At 34.7% G+C, this 21,509-nt stretch overlaps 2 protein-coding genes and 1 long non-coding RNA gene across 4 annotated transcripts; 1 reads left to right on the forward strand and 2 right to left on the reverse strand.

Annotated features, from left to right (window-relative positions):
* The first annotated feature begins 1,283 nt into the window (after window positions 1–1,283).
* Window positions 1,284–4,149, forward strand: LOC132285832 (F-box protein At3g26010-like). Of its 2 annotated transcripts, none has more exons than XM_059788061.1 (2): window positions 1,284–1,844; window positions 3,330–4,149. In XM_059788061.1, the coding sequence occupies exons 1-2, from the start codon at window positions 1,297–1,299 to the stop codon at window positions 3,370–3,372; spliced, it is 591 nt and encodes a 196-aa protein (XP_059644044.1). In that variant the 5' UTR covers window positions 1,284–1,296; the 3' UTR covers window positions 3,373–4,149. The 2 variants fall into 2 exon arrangements, with proteins under 2 accessions (XP_059644044.1, XP_059644043.1); XM_059788060.1 differs by having other exon boundaries at window positions 1,284–2,645; window positions 3,330–4,136.
* Window positions 4,150–4,419: 270 nt separating this feature from the next.
* Window positions 4,420–9,884, reverse strand: LOC132281273 (6-phosphogluconate dehydrogenase, decarboxylating 1, chloroplastic-like). Its single transcript, XM_059782990.1, has 3 exons — window positions 9,657–9,884; window positions 4,754–4,979; window positions 4,420–4,526 (listed from the first exon to the last, which is right to left on the reverse strand). The coding sequence occupies exons 1-3, from the start codon at window positions 9,882–9,884 to the stop codon at window positions 4,420–4,422; spliced, it is 561 nt and encodes a 186-aa protein (XP_059638973.1).
* A 1,381-nt stretch (window positions 9,885–11,265) lies between these two features.
* On the reverse strand, window positions 11,266–14,623 carry LOC132284764 (uncharacterized). Its single transcript, XR_009472345.1, has 3 exons — window positions 14,382–14,623; window positions 12,981–13,046; window positions 11,266–12,707 (listed from the first exon to the last, which is right to left on the reverse strand). It is a non-coding gene; the product is annotated as an uncharacterized LOC132284764 (long non-coding RNA).
* Between the last annotated feature and the right edge of the window lie 6,886 nt (window positions 14,624–21,509).

The following is a 21,509-nucleotide window of genomic DNA, read 5'->3' on the forward strand; positions in this document are numbered from 1 at the left end:
TGACATAGCTCAGGTTTATTCTGATGCGGACCGATCAGAAACGGAGAGGTAGGGCTGGACAAAAAATCAGTGAATCTGTGGATCCGATCTGATCCGTACAGATTGGATCGGATTGCTGAACTTACGGATCGGTGATGGGTTTAACAAATGTGAATCCGTAGTTCACGGATCGGATTACGGATTACCTTGTCAAAAATCTGATCCGATCCGTGGCTAATCTGTGTATATATATATATATATATATATATATATATATATATATATTTATATAAATAAATATTATACAATATAATTAATTATTTATTATTTATTACTTTGGGAGTTGACCAGTGGACCACTGACAGATTTGTAGAGCAAAGAGAAATCAGAAAAACAATTCATTAAGCACACACAGCTATTTAGCTTCATCTTTTCAGTGTTAGAACAAGTCCCCAGGGATTGAATCTGAAATAATCTTTAAGCATCTGGATCTGAAATAAGCATCTGGAGACCACAGTGTTGCTTGGAATTGAACAAGTCCTCTCTTGAGAGGGAGATTACAGTGAACCAAGGTCACATGGCTAGTGAAGAGTCAGTCAAATCGGTTTGAATTTCTTTCGGATTTAGGGTTAGGTTGCGACCGAAGAAATCAGAGACTACCAACAGCTGATTGTTTTTGTTCTCATTGATGATGAATCGATGAGATTGAGAATGATTTGAAGAAGAAAATCAACATGATGGAAAGGTCTGGCTTTCATTTGTTGATGATGATGATGATGAGAGAGAGTCGAAGAAGAAAGAATGACCCTAAGAAGAGATCGGAGAAGAAGAAAATCGGTGGATTAGACGCATGCGAAAAGACTACGTAACCACATGAACCCTAAGAGGAGATTGGAGAAGAAAATGGAGATGGAGATGAAGATGAGATCATCGGATTGGATCCGATCCGATCCGTTATTTCATGGATTCGATCCGATCCGATCCGTAGGCTAACGGATTGGTGACGGATTCAAAATCTCCCAATTCGTTGCAAGCGGATCGGGATTAGAATTTATACCTAATCCGATCCGATCCGATCCGTGGCCAGCCCTACGGAGAAGGGACAATACTGAATTTTTTATAATAATTTTGGAGGAATAAAGGTAATATTTCATTAGTATGTATGATAGAATGAGAAAAATAGTGGGAGTATCTTTTCTTTTCTCCCAGGCCCACTTGTTACTTAGGACAGGTGTCGTTTTTTGTTTGGGACAGTTCAGTGTTTATTTTATATGGCTTCAATTTCAATTGAACGAGCCCTTTTAGTAAGATTTGGAGATGGCGTGGGTTGAAGAAGGATGTGGTGATGGAGGCGTTGTTGTGGGGGACGATGATGGTGATAAACGATCCAAGATTGGCTATCAACTTTTCCCATCATCTTCCTTCCTTGACAATCTACCCCACGAAGTGTTCGATGAAATTCTTCTGAGACTGCCTCTCAAAGATATTCATCGCTGCAAGTGCGTCTCAAAACGTTGGCTTAATTGGATCTCCAGTCCCTATTTTGTTCGATCTTATATCCAATTCGAGACCACCATCAATCCCTCTCCCCCTTTGGCACTCTTTTACCAGTTCGATGCTCATTCACCAAATTCAGTTGATTATAACCCTAACCTTAAACCTAACCCTAACGAACTAGGAATCAGTTTTACATCTGAAATGCCCATTTTTTCCCAATCTCGTGGATTTTCTTTGAATTTCCTTCCCCATCCCAACCCATTATCATCATCGTCAGCAGCAGTAGTTACAGCAGCAGCAGATGATCAACAGCAACAGCCAGCAAGAGGGCTCGGTGATCACCTTCACCTCTTAGCGTCTAACAATGGGTTAGTGTTATGCTCTACAAGTTTGACTTCTCATAGGGTTTACTATGTATGCAACCCCCTCACAATGCAGTGGGTTGAGCTTCCTCCACCACTCACTTTACAAAAAATTTTTCGCTTTGGGTTTACTACTAGAATTCATGTTGAAGATTTCAAAAAAAGTAGCTTCAGGGTGGTGAGAATCTGTAGTGGGAATGAATTAGTATTAGTGCATCGGAACACTCTCGATTTGGAGATATTTTCATCAGAGACGGGAACATGGACAGAGTCTTTTATATCTTGCCCCAACGAGCCCTTTTTTGGTTCGTTTTGTGCAGTGGATTACAAAGGAATGTTATATTGGAGATTCAAGAGCATTTTCTTCGGTTTTGATCCATACAACCCCAGCCTTCCACATCGTACCATAGACATGCCAAAGGGTTTTCATGCCAGAAACTGTAAACATGCCCAAGGAGTGTGTAACGGGCATCTCATGTTTGCCCAATTTGGGGGTTACACTCTCACCATTTGGGAACTCAATGACAACTACAGTAGTGATAGGGTTGAATGGTCGGTGGTGCACAAGCTTTGGCTAAAAGTACAATCCCTTCTTTCCCCTTTGACAGTAGTAGCTTTTCACCCCTTTGACAGAGATATTCTATATCTCTGGTCACCGGGTTGTATTATGGAGTACAACATGCGGAGGAGCAAAAAATTTGAAACAGTCTGTAAAATTGCACATTCCCGTGCCACCAAGTTTCTGCACCATTTGGTCTCCCTCTTTGTGCTCCCACGGTGGCCTACTTCAGTTCCTGCACTTCCGCAGTAATTGTCTTCCATCCTCTCTATGTTTATATGGTCTATTTTATAAATTGATTCATTTTTTTAACAAGTGTATGATTTAGTTCTCCCAATCAATATTGTTGCAATTACTCTGATGAAAATTCTATTTACTTATTTATTCTATTTTGCATTATGTTTTGGGTAACACCTTTATTACAATGCTATATTTGATGCCCGGGTCTGTGTTGTAAGTTCCTGCATTCATGGCAGCAACCCCTTTTGTTACTTGAACTGTGTCTATAAATTTGGCTATGAGCTTAACTTCCTAGTGGCCTTCCTGACCTCCAGCGAGGCTTTTGGTGTTGGCACTTGCACAGTTGCACCATGCCGGCATAGTGAGACCATAAATGTGACAAATTTTAAATTCATATGCGCGTCTATATAGATAAACATACATATACATACATACATATGTATATATATATAAAGATAAGATTTTAAAACATGTTATTAATATTAAATAAGTGAGATAAAGGCTAACCCTGTAAACAAACAAGGTTGTAGCCTCAAAACCCTGACAAACTCACGATAAGTGTCAAAATCATTTTCAGCGTCAGTTTCCCCAAGTTCCTGCATTCACCCTAGTATCTTCATGTTCTAATCAGCTACCCGTGTTTTTATACAGTTAATCATTTAATATATTTACAAGAAACAAATTTCCTGCAGGAGTCTTGGACAGAGAAGCTTGAAGGTGGAAAGTATCAAGTAGGAGCACCTGATCTGGCAAGTCAATCATGCCTCGCCTCCATATTCACTTGTATGCATATATATTTAAAATTTGCAATGAGAAATCTCTATATAATATATATATATATATATATAAAAGAAATCTCTATATAGTATTTTTATCCTTTATCTCCCCAATTATATATAAAATATAGTATGCATTTTTAGGATCTGCAAAATGTTTTTTTCCTTGTACCTTTGTGATGGAACTAACATACATATATTTATTCTCTTATATGTATTAGTTTGAAGATAATTAGGCAATGGCTGTCGAATATATGGGATTATATTGCGTACTGTTGGATGAAGAAACATGGATTACCCACAATGTGAATATAGATAGGTATATATATGTATTTGTATTGATGAATAAATACACACACTCAAATATGATTGAATGTATATATACACATACCACTTAATATAAAGAGCACGTGGATCCTTAATTTTCTTTTTTGGTAAGTTGAGAAGTGGCCACGCTCCCCAGCCACACCACTTAATATTAAGAGCACTGGGATCCTTAATTCACCAACAGTATTTTAGACGAATGTAATTGTTGATATGGACAGAGGATAATGTATAACGTTTGTGCTCTATTCAGTAGGAAAGAAGAAAAAAAATTGTATGGAAGGGAGAAAAGAAGGGATGGATGAGACATCCTAGGAAAGACATTGTATATTTCCTTCTTTTTATTCGGTTAGATAGAAGAGAAGAAAATAAGTTCGTATTTATTATGTTCCTTAAGAGAGAAGGAAAAAAGAAGTTTTAATTATTTTTGCCATTATATCCAATAATCTTTATAATATTGTATTATATATATATTATTTTATAAGTAAGATTTTATAAAAGGCGCTCAAAAGGGGAGCGCTCCCAAAGAAGACAATAGCCATCCAAGACAACACTATAGCTTTAAGCTATCCACAAAATCCAAAAGAGAATCCATTGAATTATAGTTCCGCCCATTTACTCAAAAGAATAAAGAAGTAAGAATATTGTATTTAATAGCCCAAATGGGAGTATCATATTTCTCTCACGCCACAAGGCCCACCAAATACAAAAAGAGTGGACCTTCAAGCATCTTTAACTCGGCTCTCCACTGTACACCTTTCCAAGTCTCTAACAAGTCTACCGTGGAATCTGAGAACACCCATGGAAGACCAAAAGCACCCCAAAACATATACCAAACATCCCAAGCCTCCGAGCAATGAATAAGAACATGGTTGACATATTCACCCGTTATCTTGCACAAACAACACTTGTTAACCACTAACATGACTCCTTTTTCTAAGATTATCAATAGTTAGGAGCTTTCGACCTCCAAATGGCTTTCCAAGGAAAAATGGGGCCCAGGTGCTCCAACATACAATTGTAGAATGACTTGACTTCGAAAACCCCTCTTGAGGTACCCACCCACAGCATCTCATTCATGCCCACCCCGACCCCCACCTGGCTATGAATGAAGGCTAGGAAGTCTAAAACTTCCAAAAGTTCCCAATCATGGAACTGTCGATGAAACTGCACATCCCAAGTCTCCCTCCCATTATTGAGACGATAATAGTCAGCAACCACAGCATCTCTAAACACAACAATCTGGTAAAGATGCGGCAATTTGAAGGCTAAAACCAAATTCCCACACTATCTGTCTTCCCAAAACCTAACATACCTTTCGCTTCTAACCTTGGATCGAATGCATTTAGAGAATACATCCCACCCTCTACGTATTAGCTTCCAGGAGCCCATTCCTGCTGGGGTTCTAGCCTTGTTTGAGTGCCATCCTCCCTCTCCCTCCCCCTCCCCATAATGACAAGCGATAACGCACCTCCAAAGCTTGGTCCTCTCTGTTCCAAACTTCCACAATCACTTGTCCAACAATGCCTTACTAAACACATCTAACCTTCAAATACCCAAACCCCCCTTATTAATAGGGGAACAATATTGCTTCTTCCAACCTGCAACCTGCAACCTGCAAGCCTCTTCTCGAACCTCTCAACAATCGGATCCCACACAGCAACTCTCTTTTGACGAGACTCCCAAAGGGAGTCTTAAGTAGGAGATCGGGAGAGAGCCAGCACCATACCCCAGAGTATCAGCCAAGGCATGAACATCCTCCACCTCACCGACTGGGACAAATCTCACTTTCCTAATGTTGATCTTTAACCTGGAAACAACTTGAAAGCAGGCCAACACACACCGTAAATACCTCAACTGAAGGAGGCTAGCATCACAAAAGACAATAATGTCATCCGCAAAGAGCAGGAGGGAGATGACTAACTGATTTGGAACTCTACATCAGAGTTAGACCTGGCATCATGCGAAGCACCCGATCCAAATGCATCGCTTCAAAACAACTTGAACAAACAAAAATTTAGTTGTGGACCATGACTTTTAAGTTACTTTCTTATATGTTTCATGTAGAATTTTTTTTTTTTTCTTTCTTTGTTTCATTTTCATTGTTAATGAATGAAATTTGTCTTTGCATCGAAAACTTTAACTATTTTTATTTAGATTCTTCAAATAAAAATTAATTGGTAATTAGTTTAAATCAAATGAGTAAGAAATTGCTCATTTTATAATATGGATTTTTACATTTTTTTAACAAGATGTAAATTCATGATTTGCATGTACTGTGGGAAAAGCCTTGTACACTAAGCTAACCCTTTAACTCGATAGAACGTAAGTACACAAGTATGCTTTATTTAGAGCTTTTTCTCGCCTTGTTAAATATTTTGATCCTTTATTTAAAAATATATATATAGTGAAAGGGCACCTGCTTTGCTATGGGCCTTTTTGGGGTTTCAAGTTTGGGCCTTATATGCTCTCGTTTGGTTGGACCTATTAAGGATCCTTTAATGATTTTACGCCTTGTACCAAGGTTGGTCCAGATAGAGGCCCAATATTTACATTTTCTTTCCTCCATACAATTGCTTTATTTATTTATTTCTTATAATTAAATTTGTTTTTTTTTTTTTAAGAAAAAGAAAAAAAAGAAGAAGATATGAAGTGTCTAGTGGTTAGAGAAAGAGAGAATCAATTGGAGGTTAAAGATAAGTGTGGTGTGGGGCAGTTTTAGAATTCTAAAAATCTATACAAAAAAATGAAAATATAAAAGAGAAGTTTAAAAATTTTCTATAGATATAAAATGAAAATAAAAAAAGTTTGAGAGTGGGAGCCTCAGTGGGCAAAGAGGAGTGAATTGGAAAAGGTGTCCATTTTTCCTCACTGTCCGTTCAAATGTTACTTTTAATAATCTAATATCCACATGAGTGATAATTTATTCGTTTTAGGCCCCTTTGTTTCCGCATAAAATGTTCAGTTAATTTTTTTATTCTATTTTATGTAAAAAAATTTATATATAAAATGTTTTTTTCTTTTTATTTTCTGAGAAAAAAAGTTCTTGTGTTTGCCTTTGTTTTAAAAGTGAACTAAATCCTTTGGAAAACCAATATACAAAGCTATTAGAGATGCATTCCTATCATTTAAAAAAAAAATAGAATCTGAACCTAAAAAGGTACTGAAACATTATATTTTACAATGTAATTCAATAAAAATAATATTTTAGTAAATTTTAGTTACTTTTTATTGAAGTTTTGAAGACCACTTAGCATAGGAATTGATATTTATAAATCTTAAGTTGTTGTGTTTAATTAAAGAAATAATGACACTTACCTTCCTTGTACATTGCTTAAGTAATAAAAATCTTTCTTATGATTTTAATTATGACACTGACATATTTCGGTGTTAGACTTTGACTTAAAAATGTTAAATTATTGTTATACCTATTGTAGTAGTTATTATTTTTATTGCAAAATATCTATTTTTTTTTTATAAACAAAGTAATATTATTGAACTTTTTAAGGTATGTTTGAATTTTAAGTAAATGTTAAATATGACATTAGCAGACTACATTTTTGATTTTATGAATGAGGACTGAGGAGTATGTAATGTGCAGAAGACATAATATATATGTAATTATCCCTCGTTTAAAAGGCTTACCACTTACAAAAAAAATTTTCAAAGGAATGAAATAATATTAGATTTAACTATTAAATAAATGAAAATTTATGTGTGTAACATTGGAGGGGAGGGAAAAATTAATAGAGAGTGAAAACTAATTTTTTATTTTTATTTTTATCATTCTAAAAAATTGTTAATGTCCTTATGTGGCAAGTGACTAGTAACAACCCTGCACTGCCTGTTGATTACTGCATCCGAAAATGAAAATGTGTAAATATAGAACAATACATATCTAACTAATACCCACTTTTACAATAGAGAGATGGGCCTCTTTGGTTCAGCTGTTGGGAATGGATAATAGAAAAATTGTATTTATAGAATTATATAAAAGAGAGTTCTCGAAAAACTCATCCTTTTGAACTGAATTTTCAGTTAACAGTCTTAAAAAAACTGCAATCAAACAAATTTTTATATATATATATTTTATTTTCGGTGCTTTTTTATAGAAAAATGTTCTAAAAAATATAACCAAATAGATCCAAAGATTTTCTTTTATGCATATAGCTACTATGCTTTCAACTAAAGCAGTTCTCTTGTAAGGAGGAGAAGGCCTCAAACAGAAGGACTGCCATAGCAGCAGACTGTGTGTCACTCCCCCTACGTAATTGTGTAAGGAGATTACGTCGTGCAAGTGACACGTGTGCGATGAGGAGGTGTGGCATTCTAGGTCTTCCAAAATTGTGTTTAGTGTTAGTGGAATATTGCAGGGAGAGTTGTAAATATCTAGAATGTTGGAAAGCTTGCATGTATTTGTGTTGTAAAATACTTTAAAATTGTGGAGAATTTTTTACAGTTATAAATATCTAGTATGTGTAGGAAGTTCTAGAGAGTGGTCCAGGTGTAAATCACAGTGAGAAACTCCAATAGTGAGTGCGTGAGAGACTCTAGGTATTGTTGTCATTAGTTGTTTGGCAGGGGGTATCTAGAGCCGTGAAGAAACTCTAGACCAGTGACATACTCTTTCTTTAAAGAGTTTCTGAAGAATTTAATCAAATGGGACATCAAATTTGTTATTCCTAAATATGTTGTGTTTCTATGTTTGTTGAAATCTTGATCGGATATCTTTAATTTGTTAATGGATTTTAGTTTCTGATAAATTTGTACGACAATGTTCTTCGACTAATGGATTTATCGGAAACAATGTTTAGGTTGTGAGATACTCTTTTAAATGAAAGGATCTAGGGTTAAGGATATATCATTGTTTTTAACCAAGCACTGCTACGTACCTACAAACACGTACAGAGCAACACACGCATCTCTGTCCCAATTTATTAGAAGTCAAAGAAAGCTGTAAAGCTGTTGATCATCAGGTTAGACTGGCTCTTTCTATTGATCAATATTGAAAATGTTATAATCTGTAATATTAATACAATTAGGCTTGTTTGGAATGCACTTTGTTTTAAATGTTTTGTTTTTGGCTAAAACAGAAATGTTGTTTTTGTTGTAAGAGTGTTTTGAAAAAAAATCAGAACTACGGTTTAGGAACGATATTTTGTTATGGAAATGTCGAAAGCAGAAACATACACAGTTATGACTTTGGGTCATAAACAGTTGTCAAAATAAGGAAAAAAAATTTTTTTGGTATTTTAGTTTTGGATCACTGTTTACGAAGAGTTTTATCACTGTGTAAAATAAAATAAGACCGCACCAAACATGCTTTTATTACCAAAATCAACATTGTAAGTAGTAACTAAAACAAAAACAGTAGAAACAAAATACATGCCAAACAGGGGCCTAGTTGAGGCTCGAACCTCGAATAGAAGAAGATTATGTAAGTATTTACTCGAAATCATAATAATTCGAAAGACAATTTTTTTTTTTTTTTTTTTTTTTTGGAGAATTCAACATGATAAATCTGATCCATGCAAGTGAGTTTTCAAGAGACTACTCGTTTTTTTTTTTTTGGAGAATTCAACATGATAAATCTGATCCATGCAAGTGAGTTTTCAAGAGACTACTCGAGTGGTAATAATATCATGAAAAAAATGGATACAAATTTTGACTGCTACTTACTATTAGGTTTGAAATATTATCTAAAAATATCAAATTTAGAACTTTATAACATGTCAGAGTAAAGTAACCATGGCATATATGTTTGGACATGGAAAGTTATTGTAGATTGTTTCTTAATTCCTAAATTGCCTTCCACACTCTTTGCTCTGGCAACCGCCGAAAAAGGCTTCATACTCAATCAATTGTGTACCATCTTCATGAAATTAACTGCAAATCTCCATACTCAATCCCATTGTGTACCATCTTCAAGAAATTACCAGACCCTCCTTCACCAATACAGGTCACACACGGATAAGCTTGGTACGAGCCTCCAGGCATCAAAGAAGGTCCGTGACGAGCACCCTCTTCGCCGCCGAAAATGCCCATCCCGAGATAAAGAATACCCTTATCGGCGACCTCAAGGATCCGTCTCTCGGTGTTTTCGTACCACTCGTTGCCACCGTTGATGATGGTGTCTCTGGCATCCATGTGCTCGGATAGGGCGGCGATGGTTTGGTCGATGGGTGAGCCCGCCTTGACGAGGATGATGACCGATCTAGGTTTTTGGAGCGAGAGGACGAAGTTGCGTGGAGTTTAGTGGCCGGCCAAGGGGAGGTTGCCTTCATGATGGGTTTGATCTAAGGTTTCATCGACCTTGGAGATGGTTTGATTGAAGACGGAGATAGGGAAGCCTTTTTTGGTGGTTGCCTTCGCAAAGAGTGTGGAGGGCAGTTTAGGAATCAAAAGACAATCTACAGTAACTTTCCATCTCCAAGTCAGTATTTGAAAAAATTCCATTAATTTAGAAAAATTAAGTTTGACTAGACTTTTTGACATTTGACTACCAAAATACCATTTTTATGTAATTATTCCTTTAAAAAAAATAAAAAAATTTGTGAAAGGGTACCTGCTTTTCTACGGGCCTTTTTTGGGGTTTCAAGTTTGGGCCTTATTTGCTCTCGTTTGGTTGGACCTATTAAGGATCCTTTTATAATTTCACGCTTTGTAATGCCTACTTCACATGGACCAAGGTTGGACCTGAAACAGGCCCAATATGTACATTTTCTTTCTTTTATACATTGCTTTATTTATTTATTATAATTAAATTTGTTTTTTTTTAAACAGAAGAAGAAGAAGAAGATATGAAGTGTCTAGTGATTAGAGAAAGATAGAATCTAATATCCACATTAGTGATAATTTATAAAAATTCGTTTTAGGCTCCTTTGTTTCCACGTAAAATGTTTTCGTAATTTTTTTTTTATGTAAAACTTTTTACATAAAAAATGTTTCCTTTTTTGGATTTTTTAAAATTATTATTATTATAATTATTTTTTATTTTTTGTGTTTGGCTTCTAATAATGTTTTAAAAGTGAACTAAAATCCTTTGGAAAACCAATATACAAAATCTATTAGAGATGCATTCCTATCATTTTAAAAAATATAGAAACTGAACCTTAAAAGTACTGAAACATTATATTTTACAATGTAATTCAATAAAAATAACTTTTTAGTAAATTTTAGTTACTTTTTTATTGAAGTTTTGAAGACCACTTAACATAAGAATTGATATTTATAAATCTTAAGTTGATGCGTTTAATTAAAAAAATAACGACACTCATCTCCCTTGTAGATTGGTCAAGTAATAAAAATCTTTCTTGTGATTTTAATTATAAACCCGACATATTCCGATATTAGACTTTGTCTTAAAAATGTTAAATTATTATTATTCCTATTGTAGTAGTTATTATTTTTATTGTAAACTATCTAATTTTTTTTTTAAACAAAATAATATTTTTACACTTTTTAAGGGTATGCTTCAATTTTAAGAAAATGTTGAATATGACATTAGTAGACTACATTTTTGGATTTTATGAATGAGAACCGAGGAGTATGTAATGTACAGGAGATATAATATGTAATTATCCCACATTTAAAAGGCTTACCAGTTACAAATTTTTTTTTTCTTTTTTCAAAGGAATGAAATAGTATTAGATTTAACTATTAAATAAATGAAAATTTATGTGTAACATTTGAGGGGAGGGAAAAATTAATACAAAGTGAAAAGTAATTTTTTATTTTTATTTTTATAATACTAAAAAATTGTTAATGTCCTCTATGCCACGTGAACCATAACATGAACCGTAACAACCCTGCACTGCTGTGCCCGTAAAATGCTTTACATTTCGGCTCCGTTTGTTTGGACAGAAAATATTTATTTTTTATTTTTTGGTACTTAGTTGTCATAAAATATTTACGAAGAAAAAAAAAATTTAAAATTTAACAAAAATAACTTATCCATCAATTTTCGACAAATTATTTTACATGTTTTTAACCCACTCCCACTCGACCTCAACCTACGGACAAAGTAAAAATAAAAAAATATTTTACCTGAAAAAGAAAAATATTTTCCAAAAAGAATATTTTACGTCGAAACAAAACGGAGTCTTCATCACAAAGTTTCCCCTCTCAGTCTCTCACACACAACACACGCTCTCTCTCTCTCTCTCTCAATTTTGCCCTTGTTATTTGAAAACAAAAAAAATAATGCCAAAACCATCATTATCACCACCACGAGGATGACGACCACCGTACGGTGGTTCTCTGTATGTGACTGATCTCGACCCATAGGTGAGATAGGAAGAGCTTTGGCAAGAGGTTGTTGTTATGGGTCCGATATGCTCTGTTCGTTTGTTCAGGAAGAGAAAATGGGTATCGGATCGAGTAGTGAGGGGGAAGTTCTTCGTTCCCGTCTTGTTGGCGCTGTCTACACACAATCTTCACCGCATAGAGGAGTCTTTGTCTTCTTTTTCTTTTTCACAAATAAAATTAGGGTTTAGAGAAATGAAAAAGAAGAGAGCCCAAGTAGATCATATTACAACCATTGCTTTAGAATTTCACGAACTAAAAGTGACCAAAGATTCTTGTAACTAAAAGAATTAGACACTATGTTCAATGGTACGTCTTCAACTCTAAATTTCCCTCAATTCTAAGTGCTTTGACTTAATTTGAGTGCATAAACATACTATCAGCATCATCCGTCGTAGTCAACATTGACATCAACATCCTCATAACGTTGACATTAACATCCTCATCTAGAATCACGTAATTCTCTTGCATAGATATACATTTTAATAAGATAAATTGAAAAGAGACTTCCTATCATAATTGGTCATTTTAAAACCAACATTACTGCTCCAACGGTAACGGTAAGGGGATTTATATAATTCAATTAGCTAGGCAAAAAAAACATACCTATTTTCTTTTTGCCAACTCCACCCATTCCCATCAACACTCTTCTTTCAGATAAGAAACCTATATTATTAGGAGAGAGGAAAGATTTTAAAAGTGTTCATAAACTTGTAAAACATATATTCTGAAATTGAAAACTAAATTACCAAGTTTTTAATTCCCATTAATAAATTGTTCGAGCATCACATCATAATAATATTATATATATGTATGTAGAAACAAAAACAAAAACATAAACAAAAAATCAGTATGTAAAACATGAATAAATAAACGTAACCAATAGCTAAAAAATTAAAAATGCGAATTAAAATTTTAGAAAAAGTAAGAGTTTGTTACCTGATGAGTAAGGAGGCATGTTTCTTGAACCTTGTTCTTTCTAAATGTTAATGCTCAATACTAACCCTAAAAATAAGAAAACACTCAAGTTGTGAGGAAAAGGTTTCACAATCTCACTCATAACAATTAAAACACCCCCATCTAAGTACTATATGTATCATATATCAACCCAACTCAACTATGCTTTCACTTAAAATGTTAGACACCTATTCGTAGAAAGAGGTGTGATTACGGATAGGTGTGATTAGCACATATTATACTCAGTTCTTATGTTGAATTAATCCAATAACAAAGTACAATGCATCAGTTTAGGAATAATCTTCAAAATTAACAAATCAATATCCTAATATTCTGCATTCTGATAAGAAAATAAAATAAAAAACCAAAATTTAAAAATAAAAATATGACAGATAGATTGAATATATCCTTCGTGCATTACAGAGATTGTATTTCTACGTGAAACAAAAAATCCACGATTTATCAATGGGGTGAGCTAAATCAAAATACATCAACCAAAATCAAATGTCCTTTAATTCAATTTTAGTTAACTAACAATGTTTCTCAGGCATAGAAAATCCTATTTGAGTGATTAATAAAAAAAATTACCAATTTATTTCTGAACAATTCACCACTCAGTACCCTATCTCTTCTTTTAACCAATTTACTAATCCTATTTGAGAATCTACAAGTGGAAGCAGAGTGTGAGGTAGTTCATGGCAAGCCCCTTCCAACGATATGGAATTCACTCAAAAGCATGTTTTTTTGTAAGTATTTTAATTTTCAAGAAGTAACTTTAGAGCTTTACCCGATTTTAAGTACTTTTGCTTGTCAAAGTTCTCGTTATGATTTTTTTTTTTTTTTTTAGTTCTGAAAAGATTTCCATCTTCAAAAAGCTTGGCATGTTGATAAAAATTGTTTCAGATTCAATCTATGCAGATTTCTAATCCAATTCAGATTTTTTTTTTTTTTTTTTTTTTACATGCCCAGATTTTCTTGTAGACATAATTGCCAAAAATAAAATAAAAATAAAAATAAAAATAGAAGTTATAGAAATAATTAAAAAAAAAATTTCTTTTGCTGAAATAAAATGTAGATTACGATGGTTACCTCAATATGCAATGCATATTTTGCTAATTTATATTGTAAAAAATATATATATATACATATATATATTTAAAAAAGATGATAACCAATTAGTCTTTCAAATCCTGCAAAGGGAGATCCTGTTTCAGTCATTATCTTCACAAATATTTATAAATAAAATTCACAAAATAAAATAAAAAATTTATATAAAAAAGATGATAAAAAATTTCACCAAATAGAATTTAGTTTGCAAAATAAGAATTACAGAGATAGATTAGTTGATTTAGAAAAAAAAATTAAAACAAAACCCATACATACAAGTTAGCAGTTGCAGAGAGAGAGAAAGGGGCAAGCTTGAGAGTTGAGAGACAGCGGCCTAAGCTTGCGAACGGCGAACCCGAACTGGAACAGCGGGCGATGGAAACTGAAAGATATGGGTTTCCGATATGGGTTTTGCACTTTTAATTCTTGCAGACAGATAGATAAACTGAAATATATGGGTTTTGAACTTCTGATTCTTGTAGATTTTGTAGTTTACAGTTGCAGAGAGAGAGAGAGAGGGGGGGGCGGGGGTCAAGATCAGAGTTGAGAACGCGAATAGAGATGGAGGCAATTGAGGAGGCTGATATGATTTGCCCTAAAAAAAATATGTTGTTCTTTGGTGACCCATCATCCATGGGCCTATAAATTTTGAGGCCCTTGGCGACCACCTTTGTGGCCTTGGGTCCGGCCCTGGCCTTCTTTGGCTTAGAGTTTTATTTTAATATGGTAGGCTTGTTAACTGGGTTAACTTGGACTTGATTAGGTAGACTAATTTTATTAATATTTTTTTTTGGACTAAGTTAAAATTAGTATAGTAAAAATATTAAAAATAATGACACTTACGTATATTGTTTAAGTAATAAAAATCTTTCTTATGATTTTAATTATAACACTGACATATTTCGGTGTTAGTCGTTGACTTAAAAATGTTAAATTATTGTTATACCTATTATAGTAGTTATTATTTTTAATGGAAAATATCTATTTTTTTTTATTTATAAACAAAGTAATATTTTTAAACTTTTTAAGTGTATGTTTGAATTTTAAGTAAATGTTAAATATGACAGTAGACTACATTTTTCGATTTTATGAATGAGGACTGAGGAGTATGTAATGTACAGGAGAGATAATATGTAATTATCCCTCATTTAAAAGGCTTACCAGTTACAATTTTTTTTTTTTAAAGGAATGAAATAATATTAAATTTAACTATTAAATAAATGAAAATTTATGGGTGCAACATTTGAGGGGAGGGAAAAATCAATACAGAGTGAAAACTAATTTTTATTTTTATTTTTATAATACTAAAAAAATGTTAATGTCCTGTGCCACGTGAACATTAACAACTCTGCATTGCCTGTTAACAATGACACGGCTTAATATTGGTTTTTCACACTTACATCGTTGTTGGGGAAATAACCTCAAATTGATTGTGTGTGTGACTGCACATCCCTCGTTCTTACCATTTGCAAAAGTTTCAAACTATATACATATATTCTTTAATTGTACAAAATGAACTAAACAACCATACGTGGACAATGTTGATTACTGCAATACCCACTTTTCCAATAGAGAGATGGACCTCTTTGGTTCAGTTTTTGAGAATGGAGGATAACATAAAAGTTGTATTTATAGAACTATAGAAAAGAGTTCTTGAAAAATTTGTCATTTTGAACTGAATTTTCAGTTAACAGTCTTTTAAAAACTGCAATTAAACAAATTTCTATACATTTTTTTTTAATTTTTTGCCCCTCGTTTATAGAAAAACGTTCTCAAAAACTGAACCAAATAAATCCAAAGATTTTCTTTTATGCAAATAGCTACTATGCTTTCAACTAAAGCAGTTTTTCTCTTGTAAGGAGGAGAAGGCCACTAAGGCCAGACTTCCTTCACGTGGCCTTCTTTTGTTCTAGTTTGTTTCAATTTTGATTATTAAGGTGATAGTGAAATTTGAACTAAAAAGATTTTGGGTAAAGTACAAAGACACCCCCTAAGGTTTGGGGAAAGGCCAAACAGAGGAAAGTTGGCTTATTTTTGGACAAACACACTCCTTGTGAAATTTTCCCTCCAAACAGAGCCTTAAATCATGTGAAAAGTCCATTTTACCCTTCACTATTTTATTAATTTTAATTATAAAATATTAAAAACTTAAATGACCAAATTACCTTTTTCATCTCTCTCTGTATATACTTTTTTACACACACACACACCCCAACGACCAGTCACCATCGCCCCCAACCTCCATAATCACCAACCCCTAACCTCCATAATCACCACCCATTAAAGAAGACACCGAAGAGGAGCTCTGCCACCGCCACCTCCTCGACCTCACCGAAGCTCAGCCTCGATTTGGGCGGCGAACTCGGCCTCGGAGAAGCCGGGTTTGACTTGGATTGACAGAGACGTTCCCCACGCTAGCGTCTTTGATTCTTGACAGCGGCAGATAGTTGATGTTTAAGCCTGCAGCGAAGATTTAAGGATGAGATTGGTGCCGCCGCCGCCGCTGCCACCACCCTTTTCCCTTCTCTCTCTATACACACGCGAACACACACACACACACACACACACACACACACACACACACACACACACACACACATATATATATATCACTCCCTTATTTGCGCCATCACCATCCCCAATTCTTATTTGTGCGCGGAAAAGGGCTCTAATCGGATAGTAGAGGCGATGGTCACTTCAGCCTCCTCAGCCTTGCAGGTGACAGTCGCCGGACTGTGTTCATCTGAACCTTGTCGTCATCAGAGCTTGGTCCTCGCCAGATTGTTTCTGCTCGTCAGTCTCTTGTTGCTCGTTTTCTAAACCTCGCCATACTGTTCAGTTTATGGCCTCATCGTCATCGGAGCTTGGTCCTTACCGACAATTTCAGGGTTTCGCCGATGCTTCTGGGTTTCGCAGCCACTGTCGCAATCATCGCCGATGCTTCTGGGTTTCTTCTTCATCCTTGAGTCACCTCCGGTAGCACTATTACTCTGTCATTTCAACAAATCTAGGGTTCTTTTGGAGTTCAAATTCGCGGGCTGAAACTCATGCCTATCCGGCATACCATTCGTAACAAATCTACGGTTCCTTTACAGCTGTCACCGCTTCTGTCACAGTCTCTCTCCTCTGGTGAACTGTATAATATACACACAAGCGGGTTCAGATTCGGGTTTGGGTTTGGGTTTAATCAAAGGGTATTTAAGTCAATTAAAATGGTAATTTTATTTCAAAGGGTAATAAGGTCAATTCACTATCTTCAGGGTCTCTTTGTCCATTTTTCAAACTTAAAGGGGTGTCATTGTCCAAAAATAGGCCAACTTTCCTCTGCTTGGCCTTTCCCTAAACCTCAAGGGTGTCTGTGTAGTCTACCCAAAGGTTTTTTTACTGCTTTCAATTATCTTACAAGAAGGAAAAGAATACCAAGGCTATATTGAATGCAGAATATATGCAATCTATTATGCTATTCTCTTTGCTCATTGTTTTGTTCACAGAAGAAGTAAGTTAGGATTTAATTGACCTTCCCTTCTCTTTTCTGTTTAATTCCTTTATATGTGTGTCATATTTTTGAACTTTTCATTATTCAAGAGAGAAACACTCGTACTATAACAATTAAGACTTTTCACAGGGGAGTCCTCTAGTCAGATGAATACTTGTTGAAACTAGAAATATAAACTTAATTGGAACCCAATAAAGCAAGTTTCATTTACGATTAGTCTCTTAATGGTTGTTTCATGATCTATGTTACTTCTACAAACTCATGATCTATGCTACTTCTACGAACTCTTCATCCAAACAAAAATATATCAGAAAAACAAAACCATAACAAAAAAAAAGAAAAAAGAAAAGGGAATAAAACATATTGTGGGTAAAATCAAGATAATTAATTCAAGAATCTGTGATATGGGTGTCGTAAATTAATATGGAAATTTTGAGAATTAGAACTAAATCATTTGCTTTGTTCTGTTTTGTCTTGATTCAACTACTTGTCTTTTTTTAATCAGCTGCAAAGGCTTCAAATTCTACTAAAATCATGGGGAAATAAATGTCAGTCATGTGGTGTGAGAAAGATGCTACAACAAGAATGATTGGTTTTTCCAGAATTATATTAGTGATCGTTGAAGCATTAATAAGCTACGATCAATTAGCGTGCCTATGTAGTAGCTTCGGGACGGTTCTACGTACCAAAATTGGTGAAAAAGTTGAGAAGCAAACTTATTTTCGCTTTGCAGTAGTACTATTTGATGAAGGGAAATCTGCCCTTAAGGCTATTCATGATCTTCATGGGATGAAGTTCAACAGCAAAAAATTGTAATTTCTCAACCTTAGTAGTTTGATCTTTTGTTTTCGAATGGGAATCTCAACTCTTTTTTTTTTTTTTTTTGGGCAGTTTTGCTTCCAAATTTGTGAATGAGGGCTGGAAAAAAAGGAACTCAAAGTACAAGTTTGTCCATGGGCACAATGAATTGTCAGTGTGCTCATATGTCTATGTAAAGCATCTAAATAAATCAGTAGATGATTTGAAGTTGTTTCAGCTTTTTAGTGATTGGGAAGGGATTCTATCAGCAAAGAAAAAATATAGTACTAGCGGGAAGAGTAAAGGATTCAGATTTATGGGGTTTTACAGTCACGAAGCAGCGAAAGAAGTATGTTATGGTGAACATTTTTCAGGCTGTTGTTTTAAAATTCATTTCATTGAGTTTTTACATATTTTATAGGAGGTGAAATGTTGGAAACAGGGCTTGCAAAACAGAAACCTTGGCTGAAAATTAGAGTAGGTTCCACTAATAATTTTTTGCAAATCTATGGACGAACGCGTTCCTTTCCGAATGGAAATAAACATGGTATATTTACTTTCTCAAATTCGTTCTGGGTGAATGAGAAATTATCTCCAAACTAAGGTGTTTGATAAGCTTAAATAGGTATGCAAAATGTGGGAAGTACTTGTCCCACATTGAAAATAAAATGCAACCAATTAGAGTTTAAATAAGCTAAGTTTGGGATTTGGGTTTGGCCCAAGGGCACCCAAGTTTTTAAGATGGGAAGGACCTAGGCAAGCTTGGGTCCAAACTATTTACCACACGTGTGCGCGTCCCGAGGATTCGAATTTGTATGATTTTGCAGTCACGAAGCAACGAATGAAGCATGTTATGGTGAGCATTTTTCACACTGTTGTTTAATAATTTGTTATTTTAAAATTCATTTCATTGAGTTCTTATATGTTTTACAGGAGGTGATATATTAGAAACGAGGCTTACAAAACAGAAACTTTGGAAGAAATTTAGAGTAAGTTCCGCTAAGAATTTTTTCGCGGATCTATAGACGAACGCGTTCTTCTTCGCAAAGAGAGATGAACGTGGTGTATTTACTTTCTCAAATCCATTTCCAAGTGAATGAGAAATTAGCTCCAAAGTAAGGTGTTTGATAAGCTTAAATGGGTATGCAAAATATGGGAAGTACTTATCCCAAATTGAAAATAAGATTAAACCAATTGAAGTTCAAATAAGCCAAGTTTGGGATTTAGGTTTGGGCCCTAGGGCACCCAAGTTTTTAAATATAGAAGGACCTAGGCAAGCTTGGTTTCAAACCATTTACCACACACGCACGTGCCCCGCTCGCGTGACACGGTTTAGTCCGGGCTTGGGCTTGAGATTAATTGTCAGTGTGCTCACATATTTATGTAAATAATATAAATGAATCAGTAGACAATTCGAAATTATTTCATCTTTTTAGTGATTGTGAAGACATTTTGTCAACAAAGGAAATATATAGTACCAACAGGAAGAGTAGAAGATTCAGATTTGTGGAGTTTCACAGTCACGGAGCAGCGAAGGAAGCTTGTTATGGTAAGCATTTTTCACACTATTGTTTAACAATTTGCTGTTTTAAAATTCATTTCATTGAGTTCTTACATGTTTTACAAGAGGTGAAATGTTGGAAATGGGGCTTAAAAATAGAAACTTTGGATAAAATTTAGAGTAAGATCCGCTAAGAATTTTTTACAGATCTATAGATGAACGCGCTCCTCTCCACAAGGAGATAAACGTGGTATATTTACTATCTCAAATTCATTTCCAGGTGAATGAGAAATTAACTCCAAAGTAAGGTGTTTGATAAGCTTAAATGGGTATGCAAAATGTAGGAAGTACTTGTCCTACATTGAAAATAAGATGAAACCAATTAAAGTTTAAATAACCAAGTTTAGGATTTGGGTTAAGGCTTAAATAACCAAGTTTAGGATTTGGGTTAAGGCTTAAAGACACCCAAGTTTTTAAGAGGGGAAGGACCTAGACAAGCTTGGGTCTAAATCATTTACCACACACACACGCGTCACGCCCACCAGATCCCGGTCCTGTCCAGGCTTCGGCTTCGGCTCAATTGTTAATGTGCTCATATGTTTATGTAAAGAATCTAAATGAATCAGTTGATGATTTGAAGTTATTTAAGCTTTTTAGTGATTGTGAAGGGATTCTGTCAGCAAATGTACTATATAGTACTAGCTGGAAGAATAAAGGATTCGAATTTATGGGGTTTTCCAATTACGAAACAGCGAAGGAAGCCTGTTATGGTGAGCATATTTCATTGAGTTCTTACATGCTTTATAGGAGGTGAAATATTGGAAATAGGATTTACAAAACAGAAGTTTTGGATGAAAGCTAGAGTAGGTTCCGCAAAGAATTTTTTGTGGAGCTATAGGTGAACACATTCTTCTCCGCAAGGAGATGAACATGATATATTTACTTTCTCAAATCCATTTCTGGGTGAATGAGAAATTAGCTCCAAAGAAAGGTGTTTGATAACATTAAATGGGTATGCAAAATGTGGGAAATACTTGTCCGACATTGAAAATAAGATGAAACCAATTCAAGTTTAAATAAGCCAAGTTTGGGATTTGGGTTTAGGCCCAAGGGCACCCAAGTTTTTAAAAGGAGAAGGACCTAGGCAAGCTTGGGTCTAAACCATTTACCACACACACACGCGCCCTGCTCGACTTGGTCCGGTTCGGGCTTAGGCTTAATTGTCAGTGTGCTCATATGTCTATGTAAAGAATCTAAATGAATCAATAGATGATTTGAAGTTGTTTCAGCTTTTTAGTGATTGTAAAGGGATTCTGTCAGCAAAGGTAATATGTAGTACCGACGGGAATAATAGAGATTCCAATTTGTAAGGTTTTGCAGTCACAAAGCAGCGAAGGAAGCCTGTTATGATGAGCATTTTTCACACTGTTGTTAATAATTTGTTGTTTTAAAATTCATTTCATTGAGTTCTTATATGTTTTACAGGAGTTGAAATGTTCGAAATGGGGCTTACAAAACAGAAACTTTGGATGAAATTTGGAGTAGGTTCTACTTAGAATTTTTTACGGAACTATAAACGAACGCGTTCCTTTTCACACGAAGATGAACA

The sequence above is a fragment of the Cornus florida genome, unplaced genomic scaffold (genome assembly GCF_030987335.1).
Source record: "Cornus florida cultivar Cherokee Brave unplaced genomic scaffold, ASM3098733v1 CherokeeBrave_3.0.0_Hap2_Chr11, whole genome shotgun sequence".
NCBI lineage: Eukaryota > Viridiplantae > Streptophyta > Magnoliopsida > Cornales > Cornaceae > Cornus > Cornus florida.

Coding starts and splice junctions, on each gene's coding strand:
- LOC132285832 (XM_059788060.1), top strand. CDS start 1,297: ATGGCGTGGGTTGAAGAAGGATGTGGTGATGGAGGCGTTGTTGTGGGG. Junction 2,646..3,329: donor TCAGTTCCTGCACTTCCGCA/GTAATTGTCTTC, acceptor AATTTCCTGCAG/GAGTCTTGGACAGAGAAGCT.
- LOC132281273 (XM_059782990.1), bottom strand. CDS start 9,884: ATGGATGCCAGAGACACCATCATCAACGGTGGCAACGAGTGGTACGAA. Junction 4,980..9,656: donor CTGGTAATTTCTTGAAGATG/GTACACAATGGG, acceptor CATCTTTACCAG/ATTGTTGTGTTTAGAGATGC. Junction 4,527..4,753: donor AGTCAAGTCATTCTACAATT/GTATGTTGGAGC, acceptor GGGTGTTCTCAG/ATTCCACGGTAGACTTGTTA.